Source organism: Ictalurus punctatus, chromosome 27 (genome assembly GCF_001660625.3).
Source record: "Ictalurus punctatus breed USDA103 chromosome 27, Coco_2.0, whole genome shotgun sequence".
Classification (NCBI taxonomy): Eukaryota; Metazoa; Chordata; class Actinopteri; order Siluriformes; family Ictaluridae; genus Ictalurus; species Ictalurus punctatus.
Window position 1 is genome coordinate 3682087 of NC_030442.2, and position 20347 is coordinate 3702433.

Genomic DNA, 20347 nt, shown 5'->3' on the forward strand with positions numbered 1-20347 from the left:
ACACTTTAAAAGTGTTGAAATGAACTCCAATGAAGTGGATTTTACTGTGTACATTACTTCATAATCATTTACTGAACCTGTTGGGTTTTTTTTATTTTTTTTTTATTCAGTTATTATTTGAATCAGATTCATGGTGAACTGGGCCTCATGCCCATGAGGAACAGTCATGTGATTCAACCACAGTGTGTGTGTGTGTCAGCTGTGACACCACTGTAGTTTGGTTCAGATTTGAGTCTGTAAGAACACACTGCTCTGGACTCATATTAGTGAAGCAGTGTCTGAGAATTCTCGTGTTTTGCTAACACACAAAGGGCAAATTGTTAGTTCTGTCGTCTGTGCAGCAGCAGACGTGTGTAAAATAGTGATGGGGGTTTTTACGCTACTGGAAAACTGTCAATGTTCCTGTTTCACAATAAATAGCACATGTGACCATATCAGAAGACTTTATTTGGTAACAAATGAACTTTGCACCTCTACACTTGTCGGTAAAACAATTCGTCTAAAGTTCACGTTATGGTCAGAGGACATAACATGGTCAGCTGAACGTACCGGGTGATGGAGAGTTGAGGTTAAGCCAAGTTAAAAATATCACATCTACCATTTTGGCCTTCAATCGCTGCGTGTCAGATCAAACAATTATATTTCTAACATTTTTTTAACCAACTGTCTTTGACTTTTCCAAATAAAACCACGCCAACAATCTCCTAGTTTTAACATCACACCTAGGTGAAGTTTTACTGCATGCAATTTTTGTGCATCACCCCACCCCCATTACATCAGTATCAGATATTACGGTCCAGTGTATCAGGAATAAAAAAACAAAACAATAATAAATACAGCTGATTCAACATGTAGCTAGATCAGGAACACCACACCACAAGTGAGCGCGATTTCATTCGAATTCATTCATCCGCTGTGTGTATATTATATATGTATTCATTTAGATTTTCAACAAAATAGCAGGCATCAATAAATATTCACAAACTGATGTTTTAGAGCTATATACACACACAAACACTTGACGTATGGGATGAATGTAAGTGAGAAACCTGTGTGTATATACACACACACACACACACACACACACACACACATACACACGCGCGCACACAATACACAACAACACTGCGATGGAATGCACGGTTAGTCCATGCGGATCTTCTGATTGGTCATCCTGTAGATGATGCTGTCGTAGCCCGGGTCCATGTTCCACAGGTTGTACGAGATGACGATGACGGCGAGAGCCAACACGATCATGAGCCACAGCACGATGTTGAACACGACGGCGTATTCAAAGTTGTACTTGTAGGCCAGGTTGTAGGGGCTTCCCGGGTTACTCTGGAAACAAAAATAGATCAAAAACCATTTGGGGTGAGGTTACACACGTAGAACAATTTCACTGCCAATCAAAAAGGCGCATTTATTTACAAGCAGTCATCTTAACACTCTAAATGCTGGAGCTTATTAAAATAACAAAATTGGCGTTAGATCTCTACCTCGGACTGGACGCCCAGAACTGAGCGCGTGTTTCGAAACAGAAGTGAAGACGCGAAGCAGAGTCTCCTGCTACTGCACTGACCACGTGTTAGAAAAACGTCTGCATGCATCGACGTGGTCTCGACTGTAAATCTACACACCCTGCAGCGAACAGGTCTCCGAGTGCACGCGAGCTTTTGCGTCTTACTATAGACACAGAACTGAGACCAACTTTGGTGTGGGTTTTACACGTTAACGTTTAAAGAAAAACACAACTGCGCTTGTTTGTTTGTTTGTTTGTTTGTGTGTGTGTGTGTGTGTGTGTGTGTGTGTGTGTGTGTGTGTGAGAGAACTGCTCGCTGTGGGTTTGTGGGCTCTGACCCATACGGTTCTTATTTACAGCAAACTAGCCACTTCCTATTTGTGGACATGTTTAAAAGTTTCCGCGCTCTGTGAAGCTTGCCTGAACCTTTGTCCGTTCAGCTCTGCAATGCGATGTGACTTCTTGGCGAAGTACGGTGCAAGCAGAGTGGGGACATGTGGGCGGAGCTACAGAACAGCACGAACCGTCGATTGGTCGAATAGAACAGTCACAGATGTCTTGATTAGCGGTCGGAGGAACTTTTTAATGTGTATACGTTTTTCTGTCTGATAATCATTTAAAATTAAAAGATAACTGCTCATTAAATAATTAAGTTTAGCTGTAGATTATACAGTCATGTGAAAAAAAAAAAAATAAGTACACCCCATGGAAATTGTTGTTTTTGACATATTTGGACGTGCAAACATTTGATCCGGGTTTGTTTGAAACGGGCAGAACATGCAATAAAACCCTCAAACATCTTGCAACTGAAAGAATATTGCATGAAAGAGTGGTCAGAAATTCCATCAAGCCTTCAGTTCGATGTTTTCGTATCTGGGGCATTAAACCTCAAGCTCCCGGTTCATACAAATACACACATCGCATTAGAGATTAAAAGACTAAGAAGCAAAGATTTACGTATACTTATACATGTAGACTAATACAGCTCATAAAATGACACTTTTTTCTTCGAACGTGCAAATCATTGTAGTAATCGTAGTTTTGACATTACACAAAATAACTGTACGTTTATGCAATTATTTCAGTGTTTAAATCTCATTCGGTGTGTGATTAAATCGGAACAAGACGTGTGTGCGCATCGGGGAAGAGCATTTTAAATGTGCGCGTGTCTCTTGGGCTGGTCCTCGGAGGAACTTAGAAACCCCACCTTCTGTGGACCATGCATCAAAAAAAAACAAACACACAAAAAAAACCCCCACACAACAACTTGCATATATCCGGAATCTTAGCAAAATGTAAATGGGTCATAGTGGTTGACTGAGGGATGTCCTGTGGTTTTGATGCACAGAACAAGAGCAAAATAAAAAAAATAAAATAAAAAAAAAAAATAAAAAAACTCACAATCTGCTTAGCCTCCAGGATGGAGCGCGACTTCCTGGTCAGCGGCATCTCGAACGTCTTCACTGTCACCACCTCCACCACTGCGTTGCTGGCGTAAACGCCGAAGACGTCATCGGCGAACTGGAAGACACGACGGAGATGAAGGAATGGTTTAATGAAGTATAACGAGATGACCCGTCTCTACTAGTATTAAATATCTCCTAGTCGTAATTATTATTAAATTCCACAATCATACATCCGTTAGGTACAAATCTCTACGAGTGTCCTGATTTAATCCGATGCTTGTATTTACTACTCTCATTTAAAATGTGTCCACTACAGCTGTGTATAAATGTACATTTATTTATATATTTATGTACACATGTGATTTGTGTGATGGTAAAGTTCAGAGCCTCCATGTAAGTGAAAGTCAATTTGGGACCTAATATATATATATTTTTTCCTTTTTGACACTTTCTAAAAGGTGTTTGAGGCAAACATGTCGGCATACATGTGCAGGTTTAGGAAGAGCTGCCCCCGTTTAACCACATGCACCAGGATCTGAAAGCTGAAAACGTGCGGTGTGGTTTTTCACCTTCTGCAGCGCTGCTACCAGAATCTCTCGGGCGTCCTGGAACTGGGCGGAGTCCGTGCCGTAGCGCCGGGCGAGCTCCTCCATACCAGCCAGCTCCAGAGAGAACAGGTCAGGAGCCTGGTCCTTAGCCAAGTGCTTGTGTCTCATCAGCTAGAGAGAGAGAGAGAGAAAGAGAGAGAGAGAGAGAGAGTGTGAGAGTGGGTGAGTGTAAGAGTTTCAGTTCCTTCATTTCTTTCATTAGCATCCCTATTTCTTTCCTGTAATCCTCTTCCATCCTGTTTTGATCAGTCTGCTGTGCTACCCCACCATGCACCGCCTCTCAGCTGCACCAGTTCCATCTACGTGAACTCCTCCTTCACGTTGGCGAAGGCGCCGTGTCGAATGGAGATCTCTTCACTGCAGTCTCTGCTTGGTGTCTTAAGGCTTTTGCTTAGCTTAGCTTCCTCTTTAACTAGCAGAAAGTTCTGTTCAAACTGTTTTAGATTTCCCTGTATAAAAAAGAAACCTGTTCTGTTGTATATAGGTCGATTGTTATCATGAATTCTGAATCTTCCTCTTCTTAGACCTGCAGTTTCCATTACTGACGCCCTTTCTGATTACTGCTGGGTAATGGGTCCGGGTCTTCTGTAGAAAATAAGATGCCACTGACCTTGTTTTTTGTATATGTCTGAGTATAGGGTCATGGTCTTTCCTTGAGGAGCTCTTTCCACTGGTGGCTTGAGACGGGTAAAGAATGGGAATTGATTCTGCCATTGTTCACATGGGCTCCGAGTCAGCGGCTCCTTAGAACTCGATGATGATAACTGGCTGCTACTTAATGAATACACAAATATCCACTGGCGTCTGCCCTTATACTTTGGCCAAGATAACTTTTTCTGGATTTTTTTTTTAACCAAATAAAAAGGTCATTGTTTGTAGGCTATATGACCCTTGGGCCTTTCTCACCTAGTCTTTTTAATCATTATTATTCATTTTAACTCTTCTTACAGGTGATATAGGTGGTCCTAGAATCCATCAAAACGGAAGATCTATCCCACTTCAAAACAACATCAAAGCAAAATATTCACAAGCCCATGTTCTTGCTGCTGCACTCCAGAACTCTCCAAGTGTTTGAGCGGGTGTACAAACTTTCAGCATTTGATCCTACATGAAACAGTGCCGATTATTAAAGGTGATGCACTATCAAATGACAAATAACTTCGACAGGTTGTAGTAATTTTCACAATTTAAATTAACAAAAAAAACAAACAGACAGATCAGTCACATGGAAAAAGTAAGTACACCCCTACATTTCATCACACCTTCAAATCCATAAAATTAGAATCAAGTGCCAGTGATTAGAACCTACTGAGGGAGTGAGGGATAATAAATCATCAGTATCAATCCTAATTATGTTACAGTTGTATAGCAAAGATAATGCTACATGCATTTTGCACTTCTGCTCTATACTTATATCAAGTAATCATATTATGCTGAGACATGTACACATATGGACTACACTTACATCAAAAAATCAAATGTTGACAGAATCACACCAAAGATAATATTAAATATGGTCTACACATATGTCGTTAGCAACAGTCATTATCTTAACAGATGTTGTTTAATATGGATAATGGTTTATATAATAAAGGTTTGTTGTAATCTGTTGCGTTCCCACACATACACACACATACATACATACATACATACACACAGACACAAACACACACGTTCATTCACATAGATCAATACATTCAAGTGCATTCTACAAGTACATACATGCACACTCTAAAAACAAATGTTTAGGCTCAACAACAAAAAAAAAAAAAACGACAACTTTTACTGAAATTAATTTCAACCAACAAACTACACTGAGTTAGAGAAATGACCTTTTCCTCTACAATCAAATGTATTTTCAAATAACACTTAATAATTTGTATAACAAACACAAGTTTTTAAGTTGATTACTCATAAAAATTAAGATGTTCCAAATAGTTTTTTTTCACATTATTTAAAAGGAATTTTTGTGTTATGTACTTAATTACCATAATTATGAACACAAGTTGTTAAGTTGACAATCATTTTTAAAATTACGTTGCTCCAATTAGATTTTCTCCAGTAGAATGCAGCCTTTTAAACCAGGAGAAATGACTAACTTCAAGTAGTATAACAATAGTATTAAAATCCGGTGTAATTTACAATACCTAACATCTTTGCAGGATTTACAGACATAAAAGCACTGAATGAAATGAGCAATATAGACAAAAAAGAAACACTCTGCGTCTACTACTTTTATCTCTCATAGAACTATCCACAATCCAAAGGCTGCTAATTCTGCTCAAAGAACAAACTGACTACAATAGAGCTAGAAGGCGATGTGTGTGAATGACAAAAGATTTTCTTCTTTCTTTAAGTATGTCAATACATGAAATTAGATTACACAATGTAGTTGACTTTTACACGAATAAGCAGAAATGTAATCATGCTTTTCTTTCCTATAGCACAAATGAAAAGCCCTCTCTAGATGAGCAGATTTGTCAAATGAAACTTTTTCATTCTTATCCACTGCTACAGTAAACTAAAGAGCAGATATTCAAATTACACTGCTACATATGACTAGCATTAGCTACGTGTAGTAGTGCGAAATAGTCCATCAACTGTATTAGCAGGTGTAGCCGATACACGAGTCCACTATTGGTCATATCACAATTGAGAATATATCCATATTCATTGCTTTAGTAGAATTTAATTGTAAGTGAAATGATACTCACCTTGTAACGTCCTTTGTATAGTATTTGTTCAGTCTACAGGTCCTCTAACACAGTCTTAACTGTCTGAATTTGTCCAGACTTGTTAAATGGGTACGGACTTGACATTAGTGACTTGAAGATCACGCCAATTTCATTAAGTTACTGCTTTCTTCTAGAACTCAATTAATAGAGCTTATATGGTAGCACTACTTGTATTGTTCTTTGCTTGATGGATCTCTTTGCTCGTGTTCTTTCATTGTAAGTCACTTTGGATAAAAGCTTCTGTTAAATAAATAAATGTAAATGTGCTACAACGTAAATTTTGCTTTAAATCAATTAATGCAGAAATTACACACAATATTAAGTTGATGTAATAATCAACATTATTATGTCAACACAACTCATCAAAATAATGTTCACAACTTTAAATATTTAATTAAATCAATAAATTAGAATTGTTATCTTGCAACCACACATTAAATTTAGATTGTGGGGGTTTGTGTTGTGAAACTCTGCTGTTAGAAAATACATGATGGTTGAATGTGAACAGAAATGAGCAGAATGTAAGTTTGTGAAATAAATGAAATTTTGTTGATTTCATTTTTGAGAAAATGGCATGACTTTGAATAACAAATTTACTGAAATAAATACCTTAAAAAGATTGATATGCCTGAAGAAATGTAAAAAAAAAAATAATTTTTTTTAAAAAAGTTAAGTTTTTACATACCTTCTAAATAGGTCCCTTTAGGAGGTAAATGTTTTAAAGACGGTGTTTTATAAGAATTGCGCGTATTACATGCTTTCTAAACATAACCCTTTAGGATGTAAAATGTTTAAAGTGTTGCTTAAAAGAATTGAGTGTTTTGTTTAAACTAGAAGACAAGTTTTTCGGATGATGTCTTGTAGGATTATACACACCGCCCTACACACGTGTTTCCCCGGCTGACAGTTCTGTAGATAGTGTAAAATTTAAATTTCAATTTATGAGCTCTGGTGACAGTGTCTGAAGTGTGTGTGTGTGTGTGTGTGGGTGTGTTAGAGAGAGAGAGAGAGAGAGAGTCATGTGTTTCCTGGGGGTTTGCTGACCAGAATGCTTACAGTGTGTTTATGTTAATGAATTAAGGGACGAGTCATGCGTTTCAGTGTTTTACGACCCCTACCAATATGTACATTTGTGGTCTAAGTGAATCTTTGTTTCTGAAATTACTTCTGTGGTCATTTTTTGTGGTAATGAAAATGAATCAAGACAGATGCAAATAAACAAAGTTACAATGAACAGTAAGGCTACACGTTCTCTTCCTCTAACTTGTTCAGTACTTGTAATACAGATTAAATACGTGTGGGCAGATGATGTAAACTATGCATCTGGTCCAATATTATTTGGGAACAAAGAGCAAGCTGAATTTTCTCAACATAAATGTTGTGTGTAGTTTGTTATCAGATTGTCTAGATGTATATCACACATCTGATGAACGATGAAATAGTGTGTATAGGCCTACAAGACATCGCCCGAAAAACTTGTCTTCTAGTTTAAACAAAACACTCAATTCTTTTAAGCAACACTTTAAACATTTTACATCCTAAAGGGTTATGTTTAGAAAGCATGTAATACGCGCAATTCTTATAAAACACCGTCTTTAAAACGTTTACCTCCTAAAGGGACCTATTCAGAAGGTATGTAAAAACTTTTTTTTTTTTTCCTTTCTTCAGGCATATCAATCTTTTTAAGGTATTTATTTCAGTAAATTGTTATTCAAAGTCATGCCATTTTCTCAAAAATGAAATCAATAAAGTTTCATTTATTTCACAAACTTACATTCTGCTCATTTCTGTTAACATTCAACTATCATGTATTTTCTAACAGCAGAGTTACACACAAAAAAAAAACCACAATCTAAATTTAATGTGGTTGCAAAATAACAATTCTTTTTTTTATTTAATTAAATATTTAAAGTTGTGAACATTATTTTGATGAGTTGTGTTGTTGAGCCTAAACATTTGTTTTTAGAGTGTGCATGTATGTACGTGTAGAATGCACTTGAATGTATTGATCTATGTGAAAGAACGTGTGTGTTTGTGTCTGTGTGTATGTATGTATGTGTGGGAAAGCAACAAATTACAACAAACCTTTATTATATAAACCAGTATCCATTTTAAACAACATCTGTTAAGAAAATGACGTTTGGTGATGACCTACATCTGTTAAGATAATGACTGTTGCTAACGACATATGTGTAGACCATATTTAATATTATCTTTGGCGTGATTCTGTCTACATAATATGATTTTTTTTATCTAAATGTAGCCCATATGTTTACATGTCTCAACACAATGATTACTTGATATAAGTACAGACCATACGTGCAAAATGTATGTAACATTATCTTTGCTATACAAATCTAACATAATTAGGATTGATAATGATAACCATTAACGACAGCTGTTAATAACATGAGAGTTGGTAATGACCATTAACAACAGCTAATTCGAAAATGACGGTTGGTGATGGCCATTAACGACAGCTAATTAGATAATGATGGCTGCTATTGACATTTGACTTGTACATGGAGAGTAATAATATGTGTCTTTTTGACCTTTGACCTAGACCTGTCAAAAATGGAGTTACATAATACACAAACCAATTATCTCTCTCTGGCACTGTATCAAAGAGGATCAAATGTTTGCTCATTCAAATATGTCAAACACGGCATTTCCATGGGGTATATTTATTTTTTCACAACACATATATATATACATATATACATATATATACATATATATATATATATATATATATATATATATATATATATATATATATATAAATAAAATATACACACACATTATATATATATATATAAAAAGACTTTATTGTTGATTTATCTGTTCCTTTATTGACACGTGTTTATGGTTTATTTCGGGGAGAGAGCACGCGTGAGAAGGAGAGGTGTAAATGTTTGATTTAATGGCTGTAGTAGTTATACAAGTCTCTGATGTGAACTTACCAGAGCAGAAATATCATGCAACACTTGAATCTCAGACAGGAAGAGCAGATCAGCCTGAACAAGACGAAGAAAGGTGGTGTCAAATAAACTAGAAATTTTGTACACATGATTATATATATATATATATATATATATATATATATATATATATATATATATATATATATATATATATATATATATATATTACACACACACACACACATATACACACTCTCTATCTCACAAAAGTGATTACACCCCTCACATATTTGTAAATATTTGATTATATCTTTTAATGTGACAACACTGAAGAAATGACACTTTGCTACAATGTAAAGTAGTGAGTGTACAGCTTGTGTAACAGTGTAAATTTGCTGTCCCCTCAAAATAACTCAACACACAGCCATTAATGTCTAAACCGCTGACAACAAAAGTGAGTACACCCCTAAGTGAAAATGTCCAAATTGGGCCCAAAGTGTCAATACTTTGTGTGGCCACCATTATTTTCCAGCACTGCCTTAACCCTCTTGGGCATGGAGTTCACCAGAGCTTCACAGGTTGCCACTGGAGTCCTCTTCCACTCCTCCATGACGACATCACGGAGCTGGTGGATGTTAGAGACCTTGTGCTCCTCCACCTTCCGTTTGAGGATGCCCCACAGATGCTTAATAGGGTTTAGTCCATCACCTTCACCCTCAGCTTCTTTAGCAAGGCAGTGGTCATCTTGGAGGTGTGTTTGGGGTCGCCATCATGCTGGAATACTGCCCTGCGGCCCAGTCTCCGAAGGGTGGGGATCATGCTCTGCTTCAGTATGTCACAGTACATGTTGGCATTCATGGTTCCCTCAATGAACTGTAGCTCCCCAGTGCAAGCAGCACTCATGCAGCCCTAGACCATGACACTCCCACCACCATGCTTGACTGTAAGCAAGACACACTTGTCTTTGTACTCCTCACCTGGTTGCCGCCACACACGCTTGACACCATCTGAACCAAATAAGTTTATCTTGGTCTCATCAGACCCCAGGACATGGTTCCAGTAATCCATGTCCTTAGTTTGCTTGTCTTCAGCAAACTGTTTGTAGGCTTTCTTGTGCATCATCTTTAGAAGAGGCTTCCCTCTGGGACGACAGCCATGCAGACCAATTTGCTGCAGTGTGCGGCGTATGGTCTGAGTACTGACCGGCTGACCCCCCACCCCTTCAACCTCTGCAGCAATGCTGGCAGCACTCATACGTCTATTTCCCAAACACAACCTCTGGATATGACGCTGAGCACGTGCACTCAACTTCTTTGGTCGACCATGGCGAGGCCTGTTCTGAGTGGAACCTGTCCTGTTAAACCTCTGTATGGTCTTGGCCACCGTGCTGCAGCTCAGTGTCAGGGTCTTGGCAATCTTCTTATAGCCTAGGCCATCTTTATGTAGAGCAACAATTCTTTTTTCAGATCCTCAGAGAGTTCTTTGCCATGACGTGCCATGTTGAACTTCCAGTGACCAGTATGAGGGAGTGTGAGAGCGATGACACCAAATTTAACACACCTGCTCCCCATTCACACCTCAGACCTTGTAACACTAACAAGTCACATGACACTGGGGAGGGAAAATGGCTAATTGGGCCCAATTTGGACATTTTCACTTAGGGTTGTATTCACTTTTGTTGCCAGCGGTTTAGACATTAATGGCTGTGTGTTGAGTTATTTTGAGGGAACAGCAAATTTACACTGTTACACAAGCTGTACACTCACTACTTTACATTGTAGCAAAGTGTCATTTCTTCAGTGTTGTCACATGAAAAGAGATAATCATATTTACAAAAATGTGAGGGGTGCACTCACTTTTGTGAGATACTGCATATATTAATCAGGATGCAGTCAGATGTTTAAACACGACAAAGTTCCGCTTAAAGTCCATGACGTGTGAGATTTACCTTTTTACTACTGCAGCTGTTTAAAAAAAATATAAAACTCTAACACCACAATTTTATTCGATATGAAAGTTAAATACATCAGTGAGGTGTGTGTGTTGTACCTCATTGTTACGGCTCAGTGAGCTGAGTGGGAGTGAAGGCAGGACTGATCCCTCCTGAGAGAGACGAGTGCGGATCTGCTGCAGCGTTACGGGCAAATCCTCGAATACCGTGTTGGCCATGCCCATCATGTACAGCCTCTATATACACACACACACACACACACACACACACACACACACAAACAGAGAGAGAGAATGAGCATTAGCAAAATGTTCCTAATAAAAAGGAATAAAAGCTTTCACATAAACAAGTCTGTAATAAACATTAGTTTCCATTTTTTTGACAAATCAATGTGTTCTTTATTTATACGTATTCCGTTAAATCGCTTGACCTCGATGTGAGCGTGCAGGTTCGAACCGAGAGTTCAAAAGGACACCAAAATTTAAGATGCACCAACTGTGTATGGGCTAAATTCTTCACATCAGACAAAATTATTTCCTTCCTCATCTTCTTTTTATAGTTCTGTTCCATCAGCACCAGGTGAGAAGTCAAATTGAAGTCGAAACAGGAGGCTCTGTGTGTGTGTGTGTGTGTGTGTGTGTGTGTGTGTGTGTGTGTGTGTGTGTGAGATCTGCACACAGTTCTACAGGAGTGTTTACCTCCTCGCTGGGGGCGAGCTGCAGGACCACAGGAGTGCTCTCGGCGAACAGGGTGTGGATGGAGTTTGCAACGCTGTCCAGGGTGAACGGCACCGTCTGAGACAGAGCAGAGGGGAAGGAAAGAAGAAAAAAAAAAAAAAACCATACTGAGAGAAAAAAAAATGCCTCATGACAATAAAATAAAGGAAGTTCAATTCCACTACTGTGCAATATTGAAATAACTGCAGGGGGAAGTCGTGTAGACGAACCTTCACATGATGCAGAACACATTTATAACATTTAAAAAAAAAGTGCTCACATTTTCCAGTGGATAAGAGGAGACATTAGAGGGAAGATCTAAGCTTTCGATGCCGCGGATGGCGATCAGGGCGTTGGCACGAGGACGCTGGAACAGGGAACCTGCCGCTAAGCCTGGCCATTCAAGATCCTGCACACAGACAGACAGATATAGAGAGAAAGAAAAATCACACGACCACGTATCCAGATGTCTAGATGAAACACAGCAGACAAACTTGTACATAAATAAACGTTGGCTCCCTTCAAACGGGTTTGGATCCGGCGTACCTCACGGACCGAGAAGCCCATGGTGAGAGCCACCAGGTCCGGGATCTTCTCTCCAGCCAGCGGCCATTTTCCCGACCTGAAGTTCACATACTGGGGGCTCCGCAGCACCGTCAGCTGGTCTCCAAAAACACCTGCAAAACAGTTTAAACACGTTACATTTTTACATAAAAGGCTCAACACAGTATTTCCAGGTGTGATTTGTGCTTTTTAGAACAAAAACATTCTGGTTAGATTTTTTTTTTTTTAAACAGGCAAACATACCAATGGATAAATTGATTTTTTAAATAAGTTCTGTATAAGTTCTCTATTCTCTAGGTGCATTTCTAGGGTTAATACCACATCAAGGCGGTCAATAGGTGCTAATTAATCATCTAAACACGTCTATAAACAGCAGAACGGGCTCCTGAGCAGGCCTGACTGAAGGCACGTCACGTGACCACAGCCATCATGTGACCCTGTATCCGTGCCATTTCCTCCGAACGCGATTCAAATTAAACTCTAACGTTTAAAAAATTGTACTCTTTTTTTATTGTTTATGCTTTTAAGTTGTCAGAATTTAAATAATTTGTGGTGAGTAAAAATACGAGCAACGAATATTTAATGTACGCCTGTCGAGCTGAGAGAAGACATGGCTCAATACCAACATTACTATTTACTTATTTTTTCTTTTTAAAAACTACTCTTATTTACTATATAGTGCACTGTACATGTAGTGACCTGCGTTCTCGAATATAAAATATAGTGCACTTACACAGGGAACATGAAGCTATTTGATTTAACCCTTCGGCCGGATGTACGGTATTAGCATCCTATGCTAGCCCAAAGAGTTCCTCTCATTTACAGCCTCTGGCGCTTTTACACAACGATATTTATATACATTTTTCAACATGAACCAATTCCAAACCGTCGAATAAATAAGATAAATAAAGCGCTTACCTGCTAAAACCAACAACGTAACGAAAACCGATGCGCCGTTCATCGTCCGTCAAATTTAGAGAAGCAATAACACTTCTTCCTCGCACACCGACCGAGAATCAGCTGACCGGCTGTGCGTGATGACGTTGACGAGTACGTGGCGACGTGCAGACGTAAAAGTTTGGGACTGTCGCCACCTAACGGATGCAGCTGGGTAGTGCCTGAAAGTTGTAACGTTATAATGGCGAGTTCAGGGACGGAATCTACAGGAGACTAAACTTCAGTATGTATGTATGTATGTATGTATGTATGTATGTATGTATGTATGTATGTATGTATGTTTGTTTGTTTGTTTTGGTGTTTTAAATTTATTTTAAACAGTTTAACAGCTAGAAATCTTCAGCAGCAAGGTCAGTGTTAATTCACACACTTTGGCAAAGTGCTGGGTAATTCTCTACAGATGATAGAAAATACAACTACTATTATAAAAGGGGAAAAAATATATTTAAAAAATCTTTACTATCTCAGGGTTTTTTTGTATGTGTTTTTGTTTGTTTGTTCTTTGTGTTCTTCTAACCCTGGTTAAACCAATTAGGAGCTTGATAATTAGCCCAGCTGGGGGTTTAATTAACTCTGGAAAATCACTTAATTCCTTACTTGAAAGCATTAAAACGTTTTTGGCAAATATTTATAGCACCACTTCATTCTCAGAAAGAAATGGATACTAAACAGAACCTTTCCCTGTCACTGGGGTCTTTTGTATCTTTTACCTCCAAATGAGCATAGTTTACCCAAAATGTTCCAGAGTGGTTCTTAAGGGCCAAATATACCTTTTAAAGGGTACACTATATTCCCATTACCATATTAAAGATAAACAATGCCACAGGAGCCATGAAGTCATTTTAATGATTCGGTTGGCTTGCATTACCACGTTTGACCACATGGAGGAGCTCTTGCTACACTGCAATGTTTTTGGTAGCCTGACGATTCAACTCAACACGGACTCCTTGTATTTTTTTGTTCTTTCCTTCAGAATTTCTTTGGTAGAAATTCATTTAATTGAACTAAAAAAATGTAATTAATTGTTTTCGATTATATTCATCTAGCCAAATGTGTTGTTTTTTTGCTAACTAATCTCTGAAGCTACCAAGCATAACGCTCAGGCCACGTGTTTGATTGATTGATTGATTGATTGATTGATTGAGTTTGCACAGTTCTGGGATTTTCGCGTTCACACATGATGACGAGCTTTAGCAGTGCTGACCCAGGAATTTACCTAAAGGGTGCGAGTTCGATTCCCAGGGCTCACACCATGGTTAAATTGCGTTCTGTCAATAACATCGTACGCTCCTGAATTCGGACTCGTAAGAAGAAGTAATCCGCCCTACTCTCATAAATCTGTCAAAGTGGATTCTGTCTGGTCCTAAGGTTTCGGTTAATTTTCTATAATGGCAGAACAGACAGTATCGTATAGCGCTCGTATTAATTCGCTCGTTCTACGGTAATAAGTTATTGTTTCTATAGTAACAGCTTGTTCACAGAAGACGACTGTTTTTGAGTTTACGGAAGGAGTCTCCAATGTCGGAGGTAAAGATGGAACTACTTCTGACATCTTCAGAACTGCGGAGCTTACGCTTCTTTGGAGTAACATGAAAAGCTGGTTGGTGAGAGAACGACTGTTTATAGCTGCTGTAACGTAAGCGAGAACTTGGTTTTCGGACATTAGGTACGATGTGTCTTTAATAAATAAAAATGTTAATCGTTTATAATATTTCTGTGGTACACACTTCACACCACCAGCTACAACCAACATCATTTTGACCGTGCGTACATGCTATTTGTAGTGGGTTGGGTTTTTTAAAGCCCCACCCCTTTATGCAAATTATAACATTACATTTGTGCCATCTTTCAGTCGGAGGTCTGATCGTGCAATTTGGCAGCTAAACCGCTGACCTCTTCATGTCGTGATCGTGCGAATAATGATCTTAAAATCGCAGTATTAAGATAACGAAGTTTGTTTCATGAGATTCATTAAGATTCCTCAAAACTCCTCTTTCCGTCACAGTTGGACTTTCATATATGCCGTAGTTCCGATTTCATCACCGCGTTTGCGTACGATGACATGTGACAGGAAAATAATTGCATGAGAACGGTTCCTCTTTTTAATGCTAACGTTGACTCCGAGGCGAGGTCTCCGTCTGTGTGTTCTCTACAAAAAAAAACAAAAAAAAAAACACCAGAAAGGCTTCCTGAATCACAGCGAATTAGACATGGCCTTTTCAGTTTAATCAAAATTTTCATTACATGCCGTGTGAACTATGAGAAGTGTTTCTAATGGAATTACGCTCCGGCTTGTGGGTTGTGTTTAAAAAAAAACAAAAAAAAACGTGGCACGCAGGAGAACGTAGTTGAGAGTATTTTGATGCTTCAGAGTACACGTACTACACCGTTAGAACATCTTCGAACTACTAAGTGTTTGTCGGTTGTCCTGCTGTGAGAAGCAGAGTTCTGTGTAGAACCTTACAGCAGTATTTCCCAATCAGAAAGTACGTTGGACTCGGAAAACTTATTCACTTATCTGATGTCCTTTTAAAGAACGCTTTTTTTTTCTCTCTCTGTAGAACGTACCGAGTACCCAGACGAGCAATGATTTTGAGTTTGTTCCACACACTTACCCAGGTTTTTAAGGCGTTACTGGATAAAATGTTCCACTTGAAATGCTTAATTGTGTTGGAATTGAAACCTTTGAAATGTTCTGTGTAGAATACTACAACATAGATTTTGTGCTCAGAAATGGTCCCAAGTAGAACTTTTTTTTTTTTTTACTGTAAGAACCCTTAATAATTCAATGAACCCTAGAATAATGTTGCATAATTAAGTGTTCATTTCTTCTTGGACCTCTTAAAGGTTCTGTGTAGACCCTTACAACAAAGTGTACTATTACAAGTTCTACTATCAGTAATAGAAGCCCTGAAAAACCCTTCAAGAACACTTTTCCCCCTGAGACTGTATTAACTGAGTGATCAACATATTTAGAGCCTTTGTAGCGTTCTAGCAAGAACCGTTTTTTGGAAGTCAAGTACTCAACGGTTCCGCTTGCTTTCAGACAGGAAAATATTTAGCTGTGAGATTCTTCATTGAACCTTTAGGAGTTCCAAAGGACTCATTTTTTGGGAGCGAAGTAACCTTAATTATCCAAAATTATTGAAGGGTCCATTGTAAAACTATTATTCCTTCAGTTGGAACCTTTTAAGGTTCTATGTAGAATCCTACAGCAAACCATCAGAGATGGTTCCAAGTAGAAGCTAAGAATCCTTAATTATTAAAGAACCCTTAAAAACTACTCTGGGTAATTAACGATTCTTAGCTTCCAAAAAAAAAGTGTTCTTTTAAAGTTTCCACATATTTTTCTGTCAGAAAGCGTTCCAAGTGGAATCTTTGTTTCAGAACCCTTCAGTTAGCTAATGAACCCACTAAAGAACCCATGAAGAACTCTTAAGGGCTCTAAGTATTCTCTACCACACATTTACCCAGTTAATACGTGCACTTTATTCTAAAGTCGTACATAGACTTTTAAAGGGTTCCTACCAAAGAACTACTTTTGGATGCCAAGAACAATTTATGGGGCTGAAATTCCTTAAGGAATAATTAAGGATTCTTAACTTCCAAAAAAAAAGAGGGGTTCTCATGAAATCCTTTCTGCCTTTTTAAAAAACAAAAAAAAACAAAACCTCTATACAGAAACTTTAAGGTTTCCAACAAAAGACCTTAAGGGTTCTAAAAAAACATTTTGTACCACACACTTACCTGATTAATGGTTAATACATACGCTCTTAGAAAAAATGGTTCTTCAGGGGTTCCTTTTTAAATCTTTCAATAGTTTATGGTTCTACTTGGAACTTTCTCTGACAAGGAAACGGTGAACAAGCCGAGGAACCTTTTAAAGAAGAGCAACGGATGAATATTGAAAGAGAATTATGGTGGTTTTTTGGTTTTAGCCATACAGTATTGTGACATCACAAAGCAAAATAATGGGATATGGGTGGAAAAGCACCTATGAATACCGGTTCACATACTTGAATAAAGTTACTTCCTGTCAACTGCCTCGCACCGATCTCCCAGAATTCAACGACATTAAAAGGTGATTACAGTTCAAGAAAACGAGTTGAAACGAATAACGCGTTACCATTTAAGGGCGTCATGTCTTAATTACGATCCCCACCTGAAAGATTTCAAGGGCTTCCATCTAATCTCCCATTATCTAATCTCCCATTATCTAATCTCCCGTAGTCGACTTGACCTGGTCATTTCCTCCTCGCCTGAATCTGTCAATACCATAACGGCCATTTTGTTACTCCGGTAAAGTTCCTTAGTTGAGGAATAGAGACCGTAGCACTGCAGAGACTGTTCTGCTGAAACTAGAGACTCCTTCCATACAGAAATCTTCACCATATCGACGTTTCCCTTTGTTAAATAACAACACGTTTTTGTGCGTTTATTATTCATCCTCTGTACTAACTAAACTACACCCCACGACACAGTCGTTAATATACGCACTAACGATAAGTTCTTCTGTAGCGAATACGTCATTGAAATATCGAAACTTTACATTTATCCTAAGCGGAGAAGTGTGACCGAGTTCGCGGAAAGGACAAAAACTTAAACGTAGCTTTGCTTGAAGGAACATTTTAAAGGGAATAGTCATCGAGGGAATTGCCTGTAATGCTCAGCATGGGAAAAGGAAGCATTAGTCATTAAAGTCAGGGTTTTCAGACCAGCACTTACCACAAGATCTTTTTTTTTTTTTTTTTTCTCTTTTTTTTTTTTCTTTTCCTTTCTGTTCTCACTCTCTATTGATTAGTCATAATACCCAGTTTCGTCATACGGCCTCGGGGAAGCACTGTTAATCGGTTACACAATATATTCCGATATTTAACACTGGAAACGTAGCGATCCGAAACGATCACGATGACTGGATGATCTTTGACAGTTTATCCGTAGGAACATGTTGTAGTTCATATCCAGTCTATAAGCTCAAACGCAAGCACGCCGATGATGTTTCGTTAATATTTAAATGCTAACGTTACCAACGTATGACAAATTTGTCGTTGTTGTAGGATATTTGGGAGAATACAATTTCTTTCGAGCCACACTTTTTGGTACTAAACTATATTTATCCATGTTGGTGGGATGGTACCTTTTTATCATGTGAAGTAACGTGTACACCACACATCTACCACCCTACACTCTGAGAAATAAAGGTACCTTTGTCTTGTTGCTTGGGTGGTACCATGAAGGGTGCATGTTTTGGACCTTTTCACTAAAAGAGCACCTGGAGAGTTCAAGGTTCAGTGAGTTTAGATTATTTATTTATTTCTACGGTAAAGGTTTCCAGGCAAATGACGAACACTAAAGGTACAAAACATGCATCCTTTCACGGTAGCACTCCAGCGACAAGGTAAACTACAGTCAAGAACCCTTTTTGTTGGAAGTGCATGTGAAGATGTGCAAGTCTTAATAATTTCAATATTGTACACCGCACTCTCAGGGGGATAAAATGGGTACTAAACTGTACTTTCTCTTGTCTCTGGAGTGGAATCAATCAATGGTGTACCTTAAGTACTATATATATATATATATATATATATATATATAAGAATTTTTTTTTTCCCCTCTTTTCTTTACTCAAGTGTTATTTACCATGAGTACTCGTACTTGGGTAAGTACTTGTTAGAGATCTCAAATGCCCTGAAAATATCTTCACAAGCTTTCTTACTCAGATGTTGCTAATATTTTATTTATATATATAATATAAAAAACAAAAACATCACTTATAATTGAGTCTGGTCCATTTGTTGGTAGTCAGGTTATTAAACGTTGGTGAACCAAATTCTCGGTTTGCCTGAATCTATCAGAGTATTTTAATACGAGTAATAAAAATTAAAAAATAATTGTTGAGGAATCATGTCTGGACTGGTGAATCACTCTTAAATACCTGAGTGAGTTTAAATGTGGATGTTTTCTGCCTACTTATTTCTCTCTCTCTCTCTCTCTCTCTCTCTCTCTCTCTCTCTCTCTCTCTCTCTCTCTCTCTCTCTCTCTCTCTCATACACACACACTCAGAAATAAAAGGTACCAAACTGTACTTGTCCTTATCGCTCGGGTGGTACCATTGGTACTTTTAGTATGCACCTGGGTAAAGTACAGTACAGTCTGGTACCTTTCTCTTCTAAGAGTGTGTGGGTGTACGCACGTGCCAGTCCACGTTATTTTTCCATCTAAATTAATTATGCACAACTCATTACCCCCTCCCCCTGAGTAAAGCCCGCGCGACCAGTGGGGCAGTAATGGAGCAATTTGGGACGCGACCCAAGTTACCAAGCCTGTCGGGGTTGTTTTGTCCCCCCCCGCGCCTGCCAGGGACGCTTTGCTTGATGAGCGCGAGCGCACGCACATTAAAGCACCGACCGGCCGGGCAGTAGAGGAGCTCGCGCTGATGGGCCTGCATTCAAAAACCCCTTTCTCTCGCTCTCTCTCCCCCTCTCTCTCTCCCTCTCTCTTTCTTCCCCCCGCCTTTTCGTCTTCTTTTTCTCAGCGGGAATCACGGAGCAACACAATGGGGAGCTAGAGGGAGGGATGGAGGGTAGGAGGGCGCGCGAGGGGAGATCGGATTAAGTAGCAAATCAGCGCGCGCGCGCCCGCACACACACACACACGCACACACACACACACACACAGACACACACAGACAGACACACACACAAGCACGGTGCATTTAGTTTGCATTTTGAATGGAAGTGTGCTCAAAGCCACAGAGTTGGTGCTGCGGGGGAAAATAACGTTGACGTGTGGATTGATAACGTGTGTGTGTTGATGAAGAAGAAGAAGAAGAAGATGAAGATGAAGATGATGATGATACAGGTTACCGTATCCAAACTGCTAAGTCGAAACTTTGTAAGCCTATATAATAACCAAAAGCCTTTTTATTATTTATACAAGATCATTAATTAATGAATATGCAAATATA

General features: G+C 38.7%; 1 protein-coding gene across 1 annotated transcript; it reads right to left on the minus strand.

Moving 5' to 3' along the window:
* Nucleotides 1-426: 426 nt before the first annotated feature.
* Nucleotides 427-13487, minus strand: atp6ap2 (ATPase H+ transporting accessory protein 2). The gene is made up of 9 exons (XM_017459093.3): nt 13342-13487; nt 12406-12536; nt 12140-12268; nt 11842-11937; nt 11242-11379; nt 9232-9285; nt 3495-3644; nt 2921-3040; nt 427-1338 (listed from the first exon to the last, which is right to left on the minus strand). Exons 1-9 carry the CDS (start codon nt 13382-13384, stop codon nt 1144-1146), a joined length of 1056 nt encoding a protein of 351 aa, XP_017314582.1. The 5' UTR covers nt 13385-13487; the 3' UTR covers nt 427-1143.
* Between the last annotated feature and the right edge of the window lie 6860 nt (nt 13488-20347).